This window comes from Zonotrichia leucophrys, chromosome 12 (assembly GCF_028769735.1).
Source record: "Zonotrichia leucophrys gambelii isolate GWCS_2022_RI chromosome 12, RI_Zleu_2.0, whole genome shotgun sequence".
NCBI lineage: Eukaryota > Metazoa > Chordata > Aves > Passeriformes > Passerellidae > Zonotrichia > Zonotrichia leucophrys.
Genome location: NC_088182.1, coordinates 6,171,745 through 6,193,297, shown reverse-complemented (window position 1 = coordinate 6,193,297; position 21,553 = coordinate 6,171,745). Strand labels below are relative to the sequence as shown.

General features: G+C 42.4%; 1 protein-coding gene across 30 annotated transcripts in view; it reads right to left on the bottom strand.

The window, feature by feature from the left end:
• Positions 1–21,553, bottom strand: part of MAGI1 (membrane associated guanylate kinase, WW and PDZ domain containing 1) — a 328,676-nt gene that overhangs the window by 58,616 nt on the left and 248,507 nt on the right. For 14 of the 30 annotated variants that reach the window (XM_064724276.1, XM_064724283.1, XM_064724273.1 and 11 more), the window contains exons 4-9: positions 16,363–16,569; positions 13,326–13,536; positions 9,915–9,997; positions 7,103–7,141; positions 2,919–2,976; positions 579–667 (exon numbers count right to left, since the gene is read on the bottom strand). In XM_064724276.1, the coding sequence (XP_064580346.1) occupies positions 579–667; positions 2,919–2,976; positions 7,103–7,141; positions 9,915–9,997; positions 13,326–13,536; positions 16,363–16,569 (687 nt within the window). The remainder of the gene's footprint in view (positions 1–578; positions 668–2,918; positions 2,977–7,102; positions 7,142–9,914; positions 9,998–13,325; positions 13,537–16,362; positions 16,570–21,553) is intronic. The other 16 variants (XM_064724288.1, XM_064724297.1, XM_064724295.1 and 13 more) reach the window with 5 other exon arrangements.

Here is a 21,553-nt window from a genome sequence, read left to right as displayed (position 1 = left end):
ACAAACCCAAATACCACAGGGCCCTCACTGCAGATGGGCTCCATTTGAACAAAAAAAAAAGTAAGAAAGAAAAAAAAAGGGGCCAGGAGGGAGGAAAATAATTTTTATAAAGTGTTTCAAAATAAGGAAATTACTTCAGATTTTAGAGTCTGACAACATACAAAGGTCTTGGTTTAAGAAATCTCTCACTCAGGGTTTATCTAGTGCATGTAAGAGCCCACTCCTCATCCCCTCTGACAGCCTGAGTCCCAGTGCAGACTGGAACAACACCTACAGTGACTGACTTGATGGAGCAGACTGAAGAGGAAAACTTGCTTTAGCTCTCTCTATGAAGTCTAGAAACTTTCCAGAGGAAACAAAGGACATTCAAAGAAAAATCCTGTTTAACAAGATAGAAAACTTCTACACTTAAGTGATCCAGTTTAGATTTCCTTCTTTGCTGCATCTTCTGTGCAGGACAGACACAGCCTTTGCCATGCACATCACTTTGCCATGGAGGGAAGCACAAACAGTGGCAGGATGCCAGGGAGGACATTCCCCCATGAATAACCCACCCAGCATGCCCTCAAGGTGCCAACCTTCTGGAGGCTGTTGCTGTTGTTCCAGCTGCTTCTTCCTCTTGGCTTCAAGGACGGGGTTCTCATACTGCGTCTTGCGGTTGATGTGGCTGGAGATGGAAGAGAGCAAAGAGTTAGCAATGAAACCCTTGGTGCAACAGGCAGGAATGAGGCCCAGGCATTGGAACTCCTCTTCCTGAGGAAAGGAGTAAAATCCCAAACAAACCCAACAGCAGTGGTGTGGAGCCAGGCTCATCCGAAAAGAGTATTTAGAAAAACAAGCAGATTCTGGTATTGATATGATGTCTCAAGTAGGGATGGGTAGTTCTTTCAAATACATTAAAGTAGTGATCTATCTGTGAAAAATGAGATTAAAGCAGGAAAGGCATACTGTCTGATTGCATTTTAAAAGACAGGCCTGTATCATCCCTGCTTTAATCAGATTCCCAGAGGTGCAGTCATTTCCTGGCTCACCCAAGTTAAAAACAAAACAAAGAAAACCAAACCCCAACATCTGTCAGCAATCTGATCAATGCACACAGGGTGTCTTAAAAATATCTGCAGGGATGCAAGCTGTGAGCTGAGCTCCAAATGGATCAAAATCTATCCAGAATGAGCCACCAGCAAATACTCCCAGTGGAAACCAGCATTTAGTGAAACTTCAGCTGCTTTCCTCAGGCAGCTTTTGAGCACTATGAGATGTTGAGAACCAGTATTTTGTACCAGTTCCAGGAAGAGAAAAAATAATCAGCCCAGTCCCATCACAGCACACAAGGCATGCACTCAACAGAGGATTCACCACGTTATTAAACCCAGTGAAGAACAGCAGCCACAGATGCTGTGGTGGCAGGGGCAGGGCTGGGACTCCCTGAATGCCTCAACAACTGCTCAAGAGCTATTTTCAGTAGAGATTTTGCTACAGCAGAGGAACAGGAAGACCTCAAAAAATATATTACCTTAAAGCCTGTCTTTGTATACAAAGCAAAGTTTACCATTAAGAGTAATTGCTATTATATTTCCTATCCAGTCTGCCTTTATAAAAAATACCATGTGAAAACCAACCATATTTTCAAGTAATTGTGACAGAAGCACTTCAGGGATTTATATTCAGAAATGTTTCTGTTAAAGATCAATATTAAATCACTAGAAAAATATTTAACTTACTAAATAAAAAACAAGTTAGTGAGTTCTACCTCACTGAAAGTGAGCTCTAACTCACTCACTGAAATAGATTTCCCATTTCAAGATATCTTTGGAGAGCCAAGAAAAAATTATAACTACTTTAAAAATGATATAAACTTTTTCATGATACAATTGTCTCTCAGTAAAAACTATTATGTAATAACAAAGTGCCTGATTTGAAGGGACAGAGACAAATGCTGAAATTACAGCCATCATGCTAGCTTAGAGACAGCAAGTAAAATAAAATTATTGTCTTACTGAAGTTACTTTTTGATTTAATTCCATCAGTAAGGAGTGCCACAAAACTAACAGGCATGTGTATATAAAGTGACAGGACAATATCCTGTAAAGATCTCTTGGCATGGCATTTAATAGCTGAAAAATATTCTTGATGTCTTTGGTAAATAAATGTCAAGCCTTAATTACACAGTTTGCTAACCTTGTTTCCCTAGGCACAGATGGGAGGGTCAGAAATGAGCCAAAGCAGACAGAAACTGTATTCCATGTCTACTCTGAGGGCTATCATAGGCCATCCTACTAGACAGGAGTATACACATAATTAAAAATTCATTTTATGGGGTCAGTGATGAAACAGAACTCGGATCTCTGCTTTCCCAAAGGAGCAATATGACATGTCGATAAAGGAGAGGCTGCTCCAATTCCACAGAGAGTCCCATTAAACCTGTAATTGTATTCACAATCACACAGCCTGATGGAAGAGCCTCTGCCACGGCTGTTTGGTCACACCATCTTCTCCAATCCTCCTTTTGAGCATCTTCTGGTGGATTGCTTTGCACACTCATTTTGTGACCACAGTGTGGCACAAAGCCCACCAAACTCCAAACTCAGCTAAATGCACACTCATTAATGTTCTCTGGATAGAACATTATAATTTGTGAGGTGCTGGGGCTCCTGCACATCCCAACCCTGGATTGCTCCTGCCTTCTTTGAGCTTAACCCCTTCCCAGGGCACTCCTGTCCCCCATGGCCCACTCTGGGGTGGATGGGGATGGCCAGACAGGGCTGCCCTGTCCCAGACCCCATAACATCCCCCAGCCTTGTCATGGGCCAGGGTCTCCTCCTCCTCCTTGGCCTCAGGTGGTACCAGCAAAGCACAGAGGGGGTGCAGGGACCCCTCCTCCCCACAACAGCCCCACCAGAGCAGGCAGCAGCACTTACTCTACATAGTAGACACCATATACAGGATCTTCAATTTTCTCCCAACCAGCAGGCAACTCTGGAAATAGAAAAAGCATTACTGAAACCTCCAGGGCAGGTGTTTTCTGACAGGCAGCTGCTCCTGCCCAACGTGCACAACTCATCTGGGTACTTTTCAGAAGGATCACAGCTCCCTTTGGAGGGCTGGCACAGTGACACCAACACCCCAGCCCGAGCCCCCTGTGCTGGGTCATCACTGGAAAAACACCCACACTGGTCAATGTTTGATTTGCTTTTTGCATTAAATGAGCAAATGCTCAATAAATTTCCTGTCTGGAACTGCCTCAAGTGCCCCCCTGGTTTCTCCACCATGGCCATGGCCAGAGGGAGCAGTGCAGGGGAAATCAATGCAGGAAAGGCCAGGGCATTTCAACACCAACCCATGAAGGTGGGTGAGACTATGGCAAAAACTCTAGCCCAGTGACAGAGACAACTTCCACCTCCTGTACCAGGGCCAAGCCATTTATGGTCACCAGTGCAGAAAAGAGGATCTTTTCACTCTTTTCTTTGGGATTTGCACTGCTCAGCCATGAGCCCAACACAAAACCAGGACAAGGTGGATTTAACATGTATGCCATCATATCGAACCCACCCAGGAGGTGCATTTCATTGCACAACACTTCATGTAAGAACACACACTGCCACAGTCACATGGAACAGAGATTTCCTTCCTTTCATTACCATAATTGACAAAAAACTGTTCTGAAGATGAAATTAACATTTTTAAATGGATCTGCTTTTGTTCCTGTTGATTTTCTAGACTGCAGACAGTACTTTAACTGTAATTAGTGAATGTAATGCAATCATTTCAGCATCCAACTGAGGGTTATTAAACCTGTATGTGTTTCTTAAGGGCCTGATCCTTGTGCCACTCATTTAAACCTCCACCACACTATGGACTGTGCACATGTGGTCCCACAAATTTTGCACATTCATTTAAATATAGAAAAACCCAACAGTGATGGATAATACAAGTTTAAATAGCTCATGCAAAGTAATTTGTCAAAATTTAACATGAAATTTGTCAACACCGACAGTAATCTATGTTTGTTCATTATCAAATGCAGAGATTTATTTCCATTAATGGCATCAATTGCTGAGCCAATACAATCAACAATGGCCCATTAATTAGAATAATGTTGCCATAAGGATAGAAATATCTCAAGACTGGAGAGGAACAGAATCTATACCAACACACATGGACTAATTACTCAAAGTTTATGTTTGTGTTCAGAATTGGCTGGAGATTAGATGAAATCAACTTTCATGAATTTTGCTCCACGTGCCCCTTATTTGCAGATAAAAGGTAGGTTTTCCATTCTTATCTTTATTTTATCCTCATTGTGTTTAACATCTTTGGATTCCTTGAGACATAAGCCATTAAATGCAAGCCAATGCTAACTTCTGGGCATGAAAAAACTCCATGTTCTTATCAGCAGAGATTGAACACTTCAGAATTAGAAATTCCTTTACACCCTGCAAGTTTATCTGAGAAAAGGTCAGAAAGCTGGAGGCCAATCTGGAAAGTCTTTTCACAAAGGAACTCTCAGGTTTGCAGAGGAGTCCCAGAAGGTGAGAGCACCCTGGGACTGGCTCCAAGAGTTTCAGTGGGATTCAATTACAACCTAGCATGCAGTTGGGAAAATCACAAGCTGTTGTATCAATTTAGTTTGTTGCACTGTGGTGAAGGTAGAATGGTAAAGAGATCAAGCTGGGGCGAAAGAAAAATAAAAAGTCAATGAGGGAAAGAAGTGATGCACAAATGCCTTCAAATGAGTTCCAGCAGCTCTCATGCTAAATATCTTTTGTCTGTTTTAGACTGCTAAGTGCTTTTTTATTTTTAAAGTTTAAGCAAAAAAAAAGAAATTGTTTTCTTTCTTCTGTTCACAAAAGATTTTGATAGTTAATGTATTTTTTTTCTTCCTATTTAAAGTATTTTCACAAAAGATCAGAATACCAGCACTTTACTAAACCCAAAAATGCCAAAATCTTTCCAGTTTACTATCTCTGCAGCTTTTTCAAAGGAACTAATCTCCATGTTTTCAGATATAACAATATACAAAACTGCAGCTTTTAACACATTTCTTCATGATTATGTAGATGCACTTTCAACTCCTACAAGCTTCCATAAGTTCTCTAAAGTAAAAGACAATATTCTCCATAGCCATGTTGCAGTCTAGCTGCTTTAAATTATTCATCTCCTTTATTTATCTCTCCTGCCAAACTGAAGATGACCCAGAGCATTAGATTTTATCACAAATATGAGATTTCAAAAAACATTTTGCATCATTAGGAGCCTGAGTGAGCTATGTGGTTTTTATTTTGGTACATCCATGCAGCACCAATGCAGTCTCAGAGCATGTTTCAGCAGGTGGGTAAATTCAACGGGCACATATCTAATATCACAATTTTAAGCTTTGGATAAGCACATGGATTCCTGTTGAGATGCTCTAGTATCCTGCCCTACATACAGAGGGGCTGGATGGATTCTTAAGAAATTATTTCTCTATCCACCAGGTATTTCAGCTGCAGCCATGCATTGAAGGAGCTGGAGAGGAACTCAGCACACTCAGCTCTTACTGCTCCTGTGAAGCCAGGAGGGTTGGTCCAAGCCATGCCAAATTCTGCTTTATAGGTTAAATTTTTGCCAACCAGTTTTTACTAACCTGAGTTTCTATAATTATACTAAGTTTTCATGCCCTCTCCTTAATATTGGTGTAACCAATTGAGTAATTTGAAAATGTCTTTCTTTATACTGCAACATTTGCACATCTTAACAGCATATTGATGGGCTGTGAGCTCAAAAAAACTTATCTGCACTGAAACAAAGGAAAAATCTCGTGGTGTTGGAGCAGAACACTTGTGTACATAAGTGCCTGCAGGTCTGGGGTCAGGCTTATCAATTAATGAGTTTTCCTGCAACTATTTCTTCAGCTTTGCTCTTGCACTAGTTCCTGATAGCAGACTGAAAGAAGGCTAATTTCTGTTCAATATTGCCTCTAAATTTGCTTTTTTAAAACCTCCCTCTCATTTTAAGTCACTAGTTGTGAAGACCTTAGTGAGAACTCTTTGCAGATTGTTGATGTGCATCCACCTACTTCTGATGCTACTTGGTCTGCTGCTGATCATTTGTGCAAGCTGCACATAACATTCATGGACCACTAAAGAGACTGCATTCTTCTTTAAATTGTCATTTCTCTCAAATTGCTCTATGAGAAGTTAGGCATTTTATTCCAGGCATATTATTCAGAAGAATCATTCATGGAGGAGTGTTCCAAGCCCACTGCTGGCTGCTGATGCCGTATCCATCACACAGAAGCAGGGAGCAGAATACACTTCCTTGCAAGTCATTACAGAAACCAGAGCTTAATTCTCTGCTAATACAATTCCTCCAGTATGCAGAACTATGAACTGTAACTACAGTCCTTTTAAAAAGCAATAATAGTCCTGGTAGAAATAAAATCCTATGCAACCTCTTATCCCTTCAGCTCTGCAAGTGCACTAGAGCATAGCTGAACAGAAATAACAACTACCTCTGCCATCAGTATAAACACAATGAGCACTGCTGAGATTAGATATCTAGACAGCATCCTTCACAAAGAGATGCAGCAAATAAAAGTGTACCACATCACTGAAAATCATCTGTTTACAAAATCACTGACTGAGGGGAAATTTTAAGCTGCTTCATTCACAAGCTCAGCTGAAGCATCCGATGTAATACTTAAACTTTCTGAACCACATTTAGCTTCTATTGTCTGGGAAATGTCTTGGGCCCCAGTGAAAAAGCATCATGAGCTACTTCATTTCATCTCTGGCATCCATGAGCTTTTTCGTGGAGCCAGAGATGCCAAAGGAAAAGATCCCAACTTCTGCAGAGTCCAGGAGGAAGCAGCTTCGAAACAACCTTGCAAGACTGGGGCTCTCTAGCTTTCTTCAAACTCTGAATCAGTAAGAAAAGCACTGCAGATCTGATGCTAGGGAAAGATAAATGCTTTGTGTGCTGGGGAAGTTTTGCTGATAAATTACTCCTATTGAAATTAAAAAAAAACCCTGAAAGATGCAAAATGATACAAAGGAGAAAGTAATTAAAGGCTCAAAACAGTGCAGTTGAAATCAAGTATCAAAATGAGAGATGGATGATTTACCTAGTTCACTGTCCAGTTCCTCCGTGTGCACCCCTTCTTCTCCAAGGGAAGAGCAGTAAATGAGACAGAAAAAATTAAAAGAAAATTTCAGATACCAGCCCCAAGCAAGAAATTCCCTAGAGCAAACAGCAGAACCAGCACTAATTTTCTACACACCGAGCCCAAGCTTCCCATTTAGCACACTCCAGTGACCAGAATATTGATGGATCTGATGCAGATAATGAAAAAAGTGGTTCTTGCACTCTCAAAACATCTTCATCAATGGACTACTTCCATGTCATGGTTTGATATGGCAAAGTCATGAAATTGTGATGAAATTGTAGTGAGGCTTTTCCCTCAGATCCTACAGTCCAACCTTTGCAATCTGTTCTACAGACACATGGATCTAGCAAAAGGCCAGACCTGGACACTAATGAGGGTATCTGAGAGGAAACCTTGCACCTAAACAAGGAACTAACGTAGCAAGGTTTTCAAGAAAGCACCTAAATTTATGTGCACACAAGGTCTAACAGACCTCAGTGTCCTACTCAGATGATTTAGGCATGAAGCCTTGTTTAACTGGAGGCACAGATCCCAGTCCAGATGCACTGGTGAGGCACAGACAGGAATGCACCAGTTTTAGCAGGGCACCTGGGACAAAGATCACATAATTTTTCAAAGACACAAAGCCATCAATATTCGCTGTTGCTCCATTTATCATTATCTGCTCCATATTCATAAGTTAACAGTGACACAGATGATTAAAGTATTGCTTGGCCTATAAATAATAATAATGCAGTCTGAAAATGAAAGATGGTGACAAAACCAGAACAAAGATGGTAAAAACAATCTTGGACCCAGCACAGCAAAGTTTAAGCCACATAAATGAGTGACAGAAGCAAACAGAGGTTGTAGGGTAAAAACATCTGGACACCCAAAAAACTACTTCCACGACCTCTTTGCAAAATACTCTATCAAAGCAGTTGTTTGGGACCATTAGTGTGAAATAAAAATTGCAATTTCCTTTGATAGCCTGAACAATGGGAAACAAGTAAAAAGGGACACATATCTTGATGAAACAAAAGCACAAGGCAACTGCACCCAAACAAATCTGAAACAATATCTAACATTTATAAAATCTATAGAGAGGGTGGGAGGAGCCTGGCAACTCACATGCACACACACACCAAACAAAACAGAGGAGTCATCCCACTGACTCTTAAGGAATGACACACAACAGTGACCTTTGCCAAAAAACATCCAGCTTCTATGACAAAGCAAAACTAACCTAACTAATCTTCTCCCCTCCCTGTTTTTTAAAACATAATTATTATTATGTGCTAAGCAAGATTAGAGCAGCCAAGCAAAGCATTGCAGAGCACTACTGTAACTATGAAGCAACTGGTTTAACTAGTGAATGTTAAAAATATCCATTAATGAGCAACTTGGTGAATGAAGTGAAGGGGTGTGTGGGAAGATGAAATTAGCTGATTTTAAGGAGTTGATAAACAAAGATGCCACTGCTCTCCAAAATGATGAACTCAATGAAATACAATAATACCAGCTGTATGTTTCTATTCCAAATTAAATAAATTATTCCAATGTTTGCTTTATAATTGCTAAGAGGACAGGAGTAAGACTTTCCCTTCTGTGAGGAAGTGTGTAACAGAGGAGCTCAGTCCCCCTCTGCAGCCTTGTGGTGCTGGCTGCTCCTTGCCTGGCACATCCCTGTGGTTTGAGGGTATCCTGCACTGTGCTCTAGCAAGCTGGTGACCTGCTTCATCACATAGACTGCAGAGGTAAATTCTCACACCCTGCAAAATCTCACAACTGAAAGATAGGAGATCTTTTTTACAACTACATGTGTAAAACCAGGTACCAGCAGTTCTGGAGGCCAGACTTGAACCTAACAGTGAAAAGGGATTGAGTTGATTCTTTTATGAAATAAAATTGTGATTTTTATTAAGATGACTGACACCCGTAGGTGGTTCATTGTATTATGAAAACTGATTTTATAAGGACAGCACCAACACTGATAAAGGAAACCCTTCAATTTTTAAGAAGTGTCTACCATGACAGGCCTGTATTAGCCAAGATTATGTATTTCAATACCATCACCTTTCCTGGTCAGTAGACCAAAATTCCCTCACAAGTTTTCCCAAATATTTAAGCTATTTTCATAATTCACTTTTTCTTCCAACATCTCATAAAGGAGTCCAGGAAGGGACCTCCTTTAACATTCCTGCATTTGGCTGCTCTAAATCGGACAGTGGCTTGCATTTCCAACATCTCAAGGAATACCAAATCTCAGTGCAAATTTTCAGTGTCAGAAATCTACCCTTTCAAATGGAACTTGTTTCAGCAATCACAACACTGCACAGACTGTCAGCATTTAACAGCACAAGTGAAGCAATTGAGTTATTTCTGCTCAGACAGGGAAACAGCAACATGACTCTCTCAATCCACGTGAAGCGGGCGGCTGGAGCGGAACACAGCGGAGCACGCAGAGCCTCAGTCACTCCCTCCCACACAGAGATCCAAGAAGCAAACATGTCAGACAGCTTTGAGTCTTGTTCAGCACCACTGGCTTTTCAAATGCCTCTGCAGAAACTTACTTGTAGCACCTCCTTGATTTTTATTAAATGATCTGGCACCTCAGTGGCTGTGTTACATTCACAGCGATTTTACAACATTGTCTCTTTGTACTTCCTAATATATCTTTTTTAATTTTTTAAAAGTCTTTCTGAACACTAGTTATTAGAAAGAGAAAAGGAAAAGAGTCACCTAGGAATGGACCAAACACAGTATTATGTCACTATTTTTAGTCTCTTACCATCATCTTCACATTCTTCTAGAGGCTTCTGCTGTTTGTTCAGGCACCGTGGATCTAGCCAAGATGTTGTTTTTGTGTTATGGCTGGAAACCAAAAACGGAAATACAACCTTTGTTAATAAAGCAGAGTTGAAGTATCCATGACATAAAAGTATATATCCTCTTTATTATTCAACAGACCTGGAGGCATACTTTTGATTCAAAGAAACAGCTCTACAATTTGATGTTGTACAAACCAGTCGACCAAATCACAAGAACTTTTGCACTGAAAACACAAAGGTAACAAGTAAAAATATACAAATCAGCACTCCTGACTGGAAAGAGGCATGTGAATGCTGCAATATTATAATATTAATTTCCAATTTTTTGTCTTTGGTGGCTTGTTTTTAACCCCCAGAGCTGTTCTCTGAGCTAAAGGCAGAAGTTTCCTTTCCTCACTAAATTATGCAGTGAGCTTTGCTCCTACAAAAGACCTTTGACATGTCTAGAGTTGAAAATAGCATTAGTTGAAAATAGTTTTGACTGAAAACTTTATAATTACACAAATAAAGATGTTCTGTCTAAGCCTTTGATGGAAGTTGAACAGCTTTACTTTCAACTCTTCCTTTCCACAAGTCCCCTGACAGCCTCATGATGCCAGTCCCAGCGGTGAAGGCTGCATAGTAAACAGGCTTAAAATACATTTTTCTAGAAGTTATTTTCTCCCATAATTTCATTTGCATTAGCAGACAATCTGATAATATAATGCCTCTTCTGCAAACTGGTGTCATCTTAAACACAACCTGCAGTCCCTGAGGTATCACTTATCTAGCTTAGCCTCTAACACTGCTTAACAGTTTTAAGTTTCAATAGTGTAGTAATGCTATTTTCTTCTCCTTCAAGGTCTCAAAGAGGTTTACAAACTGAATTTTAGCCTCACAACAGTCTCATGAGGGTTCTATAATGAGGGCCACGATCCCTGAGGAACTAACAAGCAACCAGCACACTTGCATTGTACTGGAAGAAAAGGGGCCAGCCCTGCTCCCAGGATCTGAGTGAGTAAATAAAAGGTCCTTGTTTTACACATCCTACTCCCCAGCCCTCCCAAGGCAGGATGAGCAAATGTGTTTAATCCTTATGTGTGCTTCAGAGCAATTGATCAGCACCTAGAAAACTGAATGGCAGAAATTCAGCAAGTCAGGAAAATTAGCAAAAATAAAGCAGAGGGGCTCTGCCCCCTTATTTATAAGCAAGTCTGCAGTCTAGCTGAGAAGGAGGGTGGTGGGAGGAGAGCAATAGAATATTTGCATATTCCTTGCAATTTTGTACTTTGCTAAGCAAAGGCTCACAACAGTGCAGTTTGCTGAGGCACTGAAAATTTAGCTAAACACCTTTCAGATCACACTCTCAGGTGGAAAGGATTGTGTTAGACCTGTAGCATGCACAGATAACAGGGGACTGGGAAAATGAAAATCCCAATTAAAGCTCCAGAGAAACATATCTCAAGTACCAAATTGCTCCAGCTATATCAGGGTTGGTTATCTGACACACAGCCCTGGCCCCACTGGACCTGCACTGGTTCTGTGCAAGAAGCTCATGCTGCTCCCTTCAGCACCCTGACTCGATACCCAAAGCACCACAGATGCTGGAGCAGACTGGGTCCACACTGCTCATTAGTTCACTTTCTTAATCTGATACAAATCAAACTAAATGGTTTCTAGGCTCAGGGTGTCCTCAGAATTAACAGAACAGCAGTCATTCAGTGCTGCATCCAGCCAAAATCAGCCCCATGGGAGCATCTCCTCAAACCACACTGCAGGGAGAGAGCAGGTGCTGCTCCCAGAGCTTCACATCACACAGGCCTGTATTACAGGCTGTGTTTTCCCAACACACACATGACTCTTCTGACAATTATTTAGAGGCTCTGCAATCCTGCACCATTCAGAGACCACAGACCCAGCAGCCAAGGGGGTGGGTTTGGGGAAATTGATGGTGGTGGCAGAGGAACCCCAATGGAAGCACCTGTAAGGAAGGACAGCAGGGGCCCCTGTGGGGTCAAAAAGGGGAGCAACTGACTCCTTGGCCAGCATTTACTGCTCATCATCTGTCCTCCTCCAAGGAGGAAAGTGGCTGGCTGAACGAGCTATTAGGCTGTTCTCTGTATAAAGGGCAGAGAGTACATCAAGTAACGAGGCACCCTGAGGACACAGTGAGGGGAGAAAGCCATGCTCAGGGTAATGTACTCATCCTGGTTTCATCTGATGAGAATTTGCATTCTGCCTTCTTCTGACCTTGTCTTATACTCAGGGACTGTTGGAGCCTCTTCAGGTAATTGAGAGTGCCCTGGAAAATGGCCTTTTTCAGAGCAGCCCTCTCCCAGATGAAGAAGGGCTGCTGTGGTGCCCTCAGTCATCCCAGCTCCTCAGATATTCTAGCAATCTTCTTTCCTGTGCTCCATTGCCACTGCAGCCAAGGGAAAACCTGGTCTTGAACTTTCCCCTGGCCTTGTCCAAAAGTCTCCTCTCCTGACAGTGAGGCAGGACTGATGCCCTCACAGCTCTGATCCAGTGTAACTCTCCACAGGAGACAGGGCCAATTTACAGAGGAAGTTCTTCTGCAGTAACTGGGCATTGGCTTCTGGTTGGGTTTCCACAACTGCATTAAACAGACCATCAAATCCAAAATCAATTCCTCAACCCCTCTTCTACTTGGCAGCTAAGGGTTTGAGTTTCAAAGGCTAATTGAGTGTTAATGTCTAGCTAAACTCTGTGCAAGACATCTCTTACACTAACAGCTCCTATTTTATAAGTTACTCCTACCTCAATAAATTTAGACAAGTATAATTTGAGACTATTATTTATGGCATGAAAAAAATCAATATCATCATAAAACTGCTGACAGTAATCAGCTCTTAGGCAAAGACTGCAGAGCTTGAGGTGTTCCAAACTTGCTGTGCCTACCCTGCACCGAGCTTTACCTTTTGGAAGCCACTGGAGAACATTAACACATTTGGCCCCTTTGCTGTGATGAGGGGACAGCACACACAAAGTCCATCCCTGTCTCTGCTGCCCAGGACTGGAGGAATCCCTGTCTCTGCTGCATTATGCACAGAATGAAGTCTCTGCCCTTCCAATTAGGAGCTTTCATCCCACCCGTGAAAATAACTAGCCTGTATTTTATAAGTGTCTGTTGCTTTTGTAACTACCCTCATAAAACAAGCAATTCCCTCTGCCTGGGAACTCAGGAGTGATTTGGATGTTAATCCAATCAGGAAATGCAAACCCCCTTCAGAAGCAGTAAAGAGCTAACAGCTCTGCAGCCTAACTGCATACACTAAATATTTAATACACACACAAAATGCATCCATGGAGGTTCACTTTATGCCCAAAGAGAGGCGGGGAGATGGAATCAGAACAACAAAAAAGTGCTTTACTCTATAAAATAGACTTCTCCGTTCTCCGTGTAGGCCATCTCCCAGTTTTCTGGCAGAGGACCTAGGTTATCCTCGGCAGCAGGAGGTAGGTACTGGGGGAGGCTCTGAGATGGGTCCGTGGTGGGGACGTGGGTGTGCCTCTCAATCGCGGACGCGGGCGCTGCCTCTCTCCCGATGCGCGCGCTGTGCTCGTCCTGGTCACCAGACTCTGCTGCGAACAAACACACACAGATACCACTGACAATCAGTGACAATCAGTCCTTTCCTTCCCTGTTTGCTCCTCCAGGTTTATCCTGCCGGTTTTCCTCTCCTTGCCTCTTAACGCACGAGGCGCGGCAGCAGATGGAGCGAGGGCAGAGCCCCGGCAGTCTCTGAGGCAGCAGGGGTGAGCTCTCCTTGCCCACACACCCTCTGCCAGCCAAGCAAACCAGGAGCTGTGATCAGCTCCAGCAGGCCCTGCTGAGCTACCAAATTCCTCCAGGCTGTCTGAGGCCACGGCTCGCTGGTGTTCAGTGTGCTTTCAAGCAGGCTTACAGGTTCACCCCTGCAGTGCCAACTGTGGGACAGGATTAGGAGGATAAAATTTCTTGTTTGAAGAATGATCAAAAGAGATTTTACAAGTGCAAAGTGTTGCCAGAAGCTCAAAGTCAACAAGCTAATGGTGAGTGTCTTCAGTGCGGTGTGTTATTTTAAATTAAAAATTAAAATGAATGTCAGCACTGTACCATGTGTCCATGTGTTGCTGCTCACTAGTGCCCATTCTTGCTGTCTGAGGAGGTTTATTCCAAGGCTTATCACAGTATCCTTGCAGTCAAAGTCAGTAAGGAGTATTTTATGCTGTATCTGGCCCTTCTCCCTCTAAGGAAATATTTCTGATGTTGTATCCATGCAGTTTCGAGCTGTATCCATGAAACAATGCTGCTCATCCCCTTGCATCACTAATGACAGTAAATGCTCCCCAAATAAACAGGTCTGTGCCCTCACTCCTTCACAGAGAGGTTTTGGCAACAATGGACAAATTCTAAAATGAGCCCTTTGTCCACCAAAGGGACTTTCTCTGTTTGGCTCTTGGAGGTGTTGAAAATTTATGGCAGCACTTCCACATCCCCTGAGAACATCAGTACAAGCACAGCTTGACAATGCACTGAGCAAAAAACAGAGATCAGTGTCACTCTCTGCCAAGTCCCCAAGGAGTGGGGCTGAAGGGGCTTCCCAGACAGGATCTTCCCTGCTCTCCACACCAGAGACCATGGACATCCTCACTTCACAGCCCACCGCCCTGGAAACAGCTCCTTCATTATTCCAGTCTGTGTGCTGCCATTACCCAAAGATAAGAACACGGGAGGAACAGGAAGGAAAACATCTAGACTATACCAGTACCCTCAGTGCTTGCTTTTCAGCCCTCCTGGAGTTTGGTATTTATACATAAAGAAGCGTGAAAGAATCATCGCCAGCTAAAAACTGAGAGTACAAACATGCCAAAATCTGGAAAACACAAGTTACCCAGAGGTCTCCTAGGGAAGCAGGAACATTTTAATATGGCTAGCACACTTTCATGAGAAATAAGCATAAGGAATCACTTTGGTATATGAGAAATAACTCTCTCCCTGATTCTGTGCTCATTTAATGAAGGCAAGGGGCCAGGGTGTGATAACGTTGTGACAAATGAGCTGCATCTTTCAGTATTTCATCTTGCAAAGGAAAACAAGGAAGAGAAATGATGCTCAGGCTACTTCAGGGACACCAAACTGAGACAGGCAGCAAGGAAATCAAAAAACAGATCTCCCACCAGCTTCTTCCCAAAATCAGATCCCGTGACAAAGGCCGAGGCTGCTGTCATGTCACAACATGTGAGAAACCACCCTTGGTTTGTCAATGAACTGGTAAGCAGAGACAGAAATTCCAACCTGTGAGAAATTAAGCTGGCTAGAAGCAATTTGAGTTGGAAATATAGCAAGTAGCAGCCAAAGAGGGTACAACCCTCAAAAGCCATTTGATAGTTTGGCATGCAGAGGCCAAAACTAAATCTCAGTCTAAATCCTTTTAAAGCTCTAAACAGATGTTAGAGTCAGGACATTGGCAGGTAGAATCCGGCAGGACAGATCTTCTAGTCAAAAGGCTGGGAAGGAAAATTTTCATGGTGATAGAAAATGATCCGAGGACAAGGGTGGATGACAGTTATGGTGAGCTCCCAAGGCAAGCAGCTGGGAAAGCCTTGAAGGTGTGGATAATACTTGCACAGTACCTGCCTCAAAAAGAGCCCTGAAGATGAATTCAGTGCTTGAAACTGAGCTGAGGTAACAATGCCCTAAGCACTAACAAATACTAGGCCTGGGGACATGGGGAAGAGCTCTTGGCCCTCAGAGCTTCACAAACTTCCAGCTGATTTCTGTTGAAACTCAATGGATCTCCAATGATGTCTTAGTCTGAATCTGCCTGAACAGCACTTGACTTGAGACTGCAAAGGTTTCCAGTGATCTTTCAGCCCAGGCTTGATGGCAGCCATGGTGGGAACAAGATCTGTGCTCAGCAGGACACAAGACCTTCATGAAATACAGAACTTGCACCCATGCTCCAGATCTCACTCCTGCAGCAAGCAGCACTCCTTGTGCTGGGAGGTACCTGGAGAAGAGGCACTAGGACAGTAACTGTATGTGATGGGCAGCTCTAGATGCAAGGAAGGATAAAGGACAGCAACATATTTAGGAAGGAGCAATGATTAATTTCAAATGTAAACCTGATTGAGTCATTTCATACTGTTCAGAGCTATCAACCATAGCTCAACTCTTCCTTGACCTTTCTGCAATTAATGGATTTGAACTTTACCACATTTTTGTCTCAACCAGTTCAATCCCACAAGGCTTTTTGGAAAGATCCAGTTGTGCATGTGGTCGATCACACCTGGGTATCTGCCAGTTCTGTTTGACACTGACAGCTCTGCAGAAAACACATTAAAAACAATATCCCCTCTACAAAACACCCTCCAAAAGCCCTCCCCTCATATTCTAACTGAAGGACAGCAGTATTTTTGCTTTACCTGTGAAGCTACTGCTCATTTCAGGTACATCATCCTCTTCCTCATTCTCTGTGTGCACTATGCCAGCATTTTGCATATCATTGTAAGACTTGGTTCGCTTTGGAGTCGACTGCTTGGAGCCAGACTGCAGGTTTTGCAAAGCATTGGTGGAAGTCACTTTCCCACTGAGGGGCTGGCTTGGAGGCTTCGGCGTTCCATAATAGTTACCTAGGCAATAGAGACACATTTGCATCTTCAAAAGAGAACAGTTTATAGCAGTAAGTTTTCCATTTCATTTTCTTTACAGTTCCATTAAATTTCTGTCCCTCCCCACAGATAAGTATATAAAGAAGCTAACACGTGCCATTCCCATTTTGGGGGTGCATGCTTCATCTCTACAGCAGACAGAAATATTTCTTGCCTTTTTAGTTATTCTTGTCGAATCTAAAAGGAGAAGCAATGGTTGTATTGTTTAGGTGCACTGAGTGTACATGGGCTAAAACAAGAGGCAGTCATGGTGAATAGCAAAACTTCATCTCGTTACATCTGAATTTCAATTAGTAGCCTTTTTACATGTGTGCACCCACACAATGCTGTGGCAGATCTGGAGTGAGCCCTGCAGAAAATAAAAAATTCATGACTGCTATCACCAAGAGAAGTGATGAAAGGCTCGATGGCCTGCTTTAGTACACAGGTTCTTTTAGGGGGGATGTTGCATTTGGAAAGCAAACACTATTTTCTCTCTAGAAGAAAACTTAGTCAAAGGAGAGAAAAGGAAAGATACCACATAGATTTGTTAAAAGTGGAAATTCAGCAGTTGGGTCAACTTGGGTAGAAGCAAAGACCCAGACCTTAAAGCTAAGCTTGAAGGGACACAGATGCATATGGGGTTATGCCAACACATGCTCAGAATCCATCACCAGTTGTGATGGAAACAGTGCAGAGTGCTTGGACTGCCTCCCTGCCATTTTAAGTGACTGTGGAAGAGACACAGAATAAGTGCATGCTCATTCATGCCAGCACAGCACAGAGGTATTTCAGACCCGTTGCAAGGTGAATCTTCTAATTTTTACACAATGGCCTGTTACATGCAACAGTTTTACATAAAACTACCCTTCAGATTCCAAGGGTAGGCTTAAAAATTTTCCCTATGCCCTTTGATGTGACAAAACACAAAGGATGCCCTCCCAAATAGCTCAATTGTGGCAGTAGTGCAAAATCCTTCTCTAAAACATACATCCATTTACATTCTTCATTGAATGCCCCACTGGGCAGCACTGACAGAACCAGAGGACACAGTCTCCAGCTACGTCAGGGAAAGTACAGGTTGGATATTAGGAAAAAGTTTTCACTGAAAGAATAATAAAGTTCTGGAATGCTCTTCCCAGGGAGGTGGTAGAATCACCGTCTCTGGATGTGTTTAAAAAAAGGCTGGACATGGCATTTGGTGCTGTAGTCTAGTTGAGGTGCTAAGGCATAAATTTGACTCGATGACCTTAGAGGTCTCTCCTCACCTCATTATTCTGTGCTTCTGTGAAGGAATTTCTCACAGAGCAGAGGCCCAAGCAGCCAGAGCAGCTCCAGCTCTGCTCCAGCTGGAGTAGCAGGACAGCAACACGTGCAGTTTGTCTGAACAAGGTGTGCTCCAGCCTGTACACAAGGACGTGGATGCAGCTCCACGGGAGCAGCAGCGCTTTCATCTTCTGTTCATCAGCTCAGAATCTCAAATGTACATTGATGCATAATTTATGGGGAGAAGGAAATTACTGCTTCTGGAAAGAGCCTCTAATGGGTACGGAGGCTCTGCAAGCAGGTTGCAGTTTCTGCTAGAGAAATAATTCTTATGCTCCACATACTGCAGAACTGTTTTACACAAAAAGAGGCGGAATGGGGGAGAGGGAGTGCAAAGGGAAAATATAAACGTAGGTGGGCAAAAAAAAATAAAAAGGATAATTAACCTTGCTCCCATCTATCCTCTTTCTCATAAAGAACAACACTACTCTGGGATTTTGTGGTTTTTTTGGGTTTTTTTTAGGTTGTTGCTTTGTTTGGTTTTCCAGAGGAAAAAAAAGTTTTTTAAGGATATTAACTGCTAAGCAGAGAGAGCCATGTGTGTGCCATACACATGAAAATGAATTTTATTAATAGCACTGCACATCACCATTTTATGCAGAAGTTATTTTGGGTCTGTTTTAACTGGTTAAATTCTTTAGGATGGATGCAACAACGAGGATGAAGGGGATATGTAGATGTTGATAGTGTGGGTTTTATTTCCCCTGGACAAGAGCAAAGCACAGATGGCACCATCCCTCCTCCAATTAAGGAGAAATGTATGATTATATCTTTGAATTTTGTTCCTCTTCAGTTCCTCTAGCAACAGCAAAGCTGGAGTTCCTACCAGTCCACAGAGAGCTGTTCCTCAACAGAAAAACAGGATTCTCTGAAGTATTTCAGGATTTCTTACACCAGAATCATGAGTCATTTTTCAAACCAGCCATGGCTGTTGGTACTAACATTAGTGAATAATTGCTCTCTACCAAGACAGTGTGCTGTCTTAGAGGATCCCTGTAAATATAAATGAGCATATAAAAAGAACAAATATGAATTTGAGCATGACTCTTCATGTGTGGGGTTTTTGGGAGATGTAGCCACTGGGGCTGAACTTTTCTTTTTTCACCACAGGAGGCAGATTAAGCCTGAGTCAATATTCGAAAAAATCAGAGCTCTTCCTTCAGATTCCCACAAGGACAAACAGGCTGGGGAAATAACTCAGCTCATGATGAAAATCTTTAAAAGAATGCTCCAGCCCAGCTTCCAGGTGACATGGAAAATGAGAGAAAATGGAAATGCTATCTTTCCCTCACGTTTGCTGGATGCAGTCAGCCCTATTTCTCTTCTCCATGCAGTTATTTTTGAAGATGTGGCATGTGGGCCTGGACGTGGGAGCAGACACACTATTAGGGGGGACTGGTAAAAATAATCACCAAACCTCATGTTTCATCCTCAACATTGGAAATAGAAAATATTTACACTCTGACTCAGAAATCCAAACATGCTCCATTAACAACTGACAGCGAACAGCCCAGCAAGAGTTTCACAACACTCAGACTTGACATTATTCGTTCAAATTAAATCTATCAATGTTTATGAGGAAACATACATTTAAAAATAGGCTTCAACAGTGTTTTGTGAGCCACTTGTAAGCCCAAAGAAGGGGCTAACTTCATAGCCAGTGTAATTTGCAGTGAATATCCAATCAGCTCTAATTATTAACAGCATGTTACATGTGCATACACAAGCATCTGTCATCCCAGAGGATCCCAGAACGTTTTCTGAAGTCAGCACAGCAGTCAGGGCAGGAGTCCCCAGGGTGCTGAGCTCAGGTGAAGCTCTGCAAAGGGTTCTGACCCCAACAGGATATCCCTGTCCCCCAGACAATGGAGAGCTCCAGGACAGGAGTGCAGGAAATTCTACTGTCCTGCGGAAATGCCAGCTCTGAAGCAGCCAGCGTGGCAGGAATGGCACATTCCCATGTGCAATTCCCATGGGAAATGGGCCTCTACCCCTTACCCTCCTCTTAATCACACTTGGATCCTGCCTCCAGCACCTGAATTAATAGCTAATAACAACCCACTCACTCCACAGATGCACATACCATTAACTGAATCCCTCGTCAGCACTTTTCACTAACCATTATTTTATTCAGTCCCTTGGTGCTTAAAACTTACTTAACCACAGCTGAAGTTTGATGGCAGCATCTGCAGCCAAATCCATGACTTAATCCATGCACTCTGAAGCACCACTCAGGAGAGTGCACAAAAATAACAATAATAATGAAAAACCCCAAACAGAAGAGCTATTTGGAACGAGTTTGTTTCTTTTCATCTCCTTATCTTTAAGTGTCGGCAGCTTACACATTTTAGCATCACACCCAGTAATTAGACTTTGGTAACAGCTTATCACAACAATAAGACAAGTTCTCATCATCATAACACTTCCTGCTCTGCCAATTCAAGCAGTGATCATAATCAATGAAAGCAATCTACAGCAGCTTCCACCCTGTCCTGAATTAAAGCAAATTTTCCAAAACTTGAAAAGAAAGTTCTCTTGACTGACAGTGTTGCTTGTGGAAAATTTGTCTTATATTCCAAATAACAAAGCATTCTTAATAAGTATTCCCCCTGATGGGCAGTAAATTCACCTTAAATTGTTTGTGTGACCTGGGATTTAAAACACAATTCACAAAAATGCACCAACTAGTTAAGTAAAATATCTATGAATCTATTCCATAAAACCCTTGAATTCACACCATTGAATTCAATTCTATTTGGGCTGAAAGGACTCCATCCATCCAGGAGCCATGCTGCTCCTGGAATGGGTTGAATGCACAAGAAATGGTTGAAATGCAGAAGAAGAGAGGCACAATCACACAGGTTCAAAAGTGGAATAGACATTAAAGGAGAGAGGGAAGAGGAGACCACGGAGGCTGCTGGGGTGGGGACAGGGAGCTGACATGGAGAGGTGAAGAAGGCAGAGTAGCTAAATGTAAGGTCAAACACAAGTTTGAGCATTAATTCTGATGGTGCAATTACAGCAATTGAAGAACGTGCTCCCAAACCACATATCTGAGTTACTTTAACCTGTAGGTGTTTCCTCCACATTCTCCTCTCTGGTGGAAAGATATCTATGCCTGGGACTGGGAGTGCATCTGTGTCTCAGCAAAGAACCAAGAAGAATTTATTGATTTTTTGTGAATTTACTGATGCCTACATATGAATTCTAATTTTATAAAAATCCCAAGAAACTCAAAAGCCTCAGTGCAGCACAGAGGGCCCTGTGTCCATGACAAGTACATCTCATCCTCAAAGCCACCACTCTGTGCTAACAAGGACTCCATTAATAGCTCATGTTTCAAAAAGCACTTCATAGCTTTCTGTCTTGGTGGAAATGGGTATTTTGGGAAAGGCACTTGGAGATAAGCAGCAAAATCAAGCGAGGCCTTGACACAAAGACTTGAAATGCAATTATTAATGTAATTGTTTTATTTTCTGAGACTCAGCTCCCTTTCTCTACACTGTACAAGAACATAAACAATTGACCCTTAATTTCAGCAGAACTGCTCATGTAATCCAGCAGGAGTGCTTGTGTCTGATTAGCACAGGATGGATTGGTTCCTGGGAGCAGAGCTCCTGCCATGGTGTTTTGTCTGTTC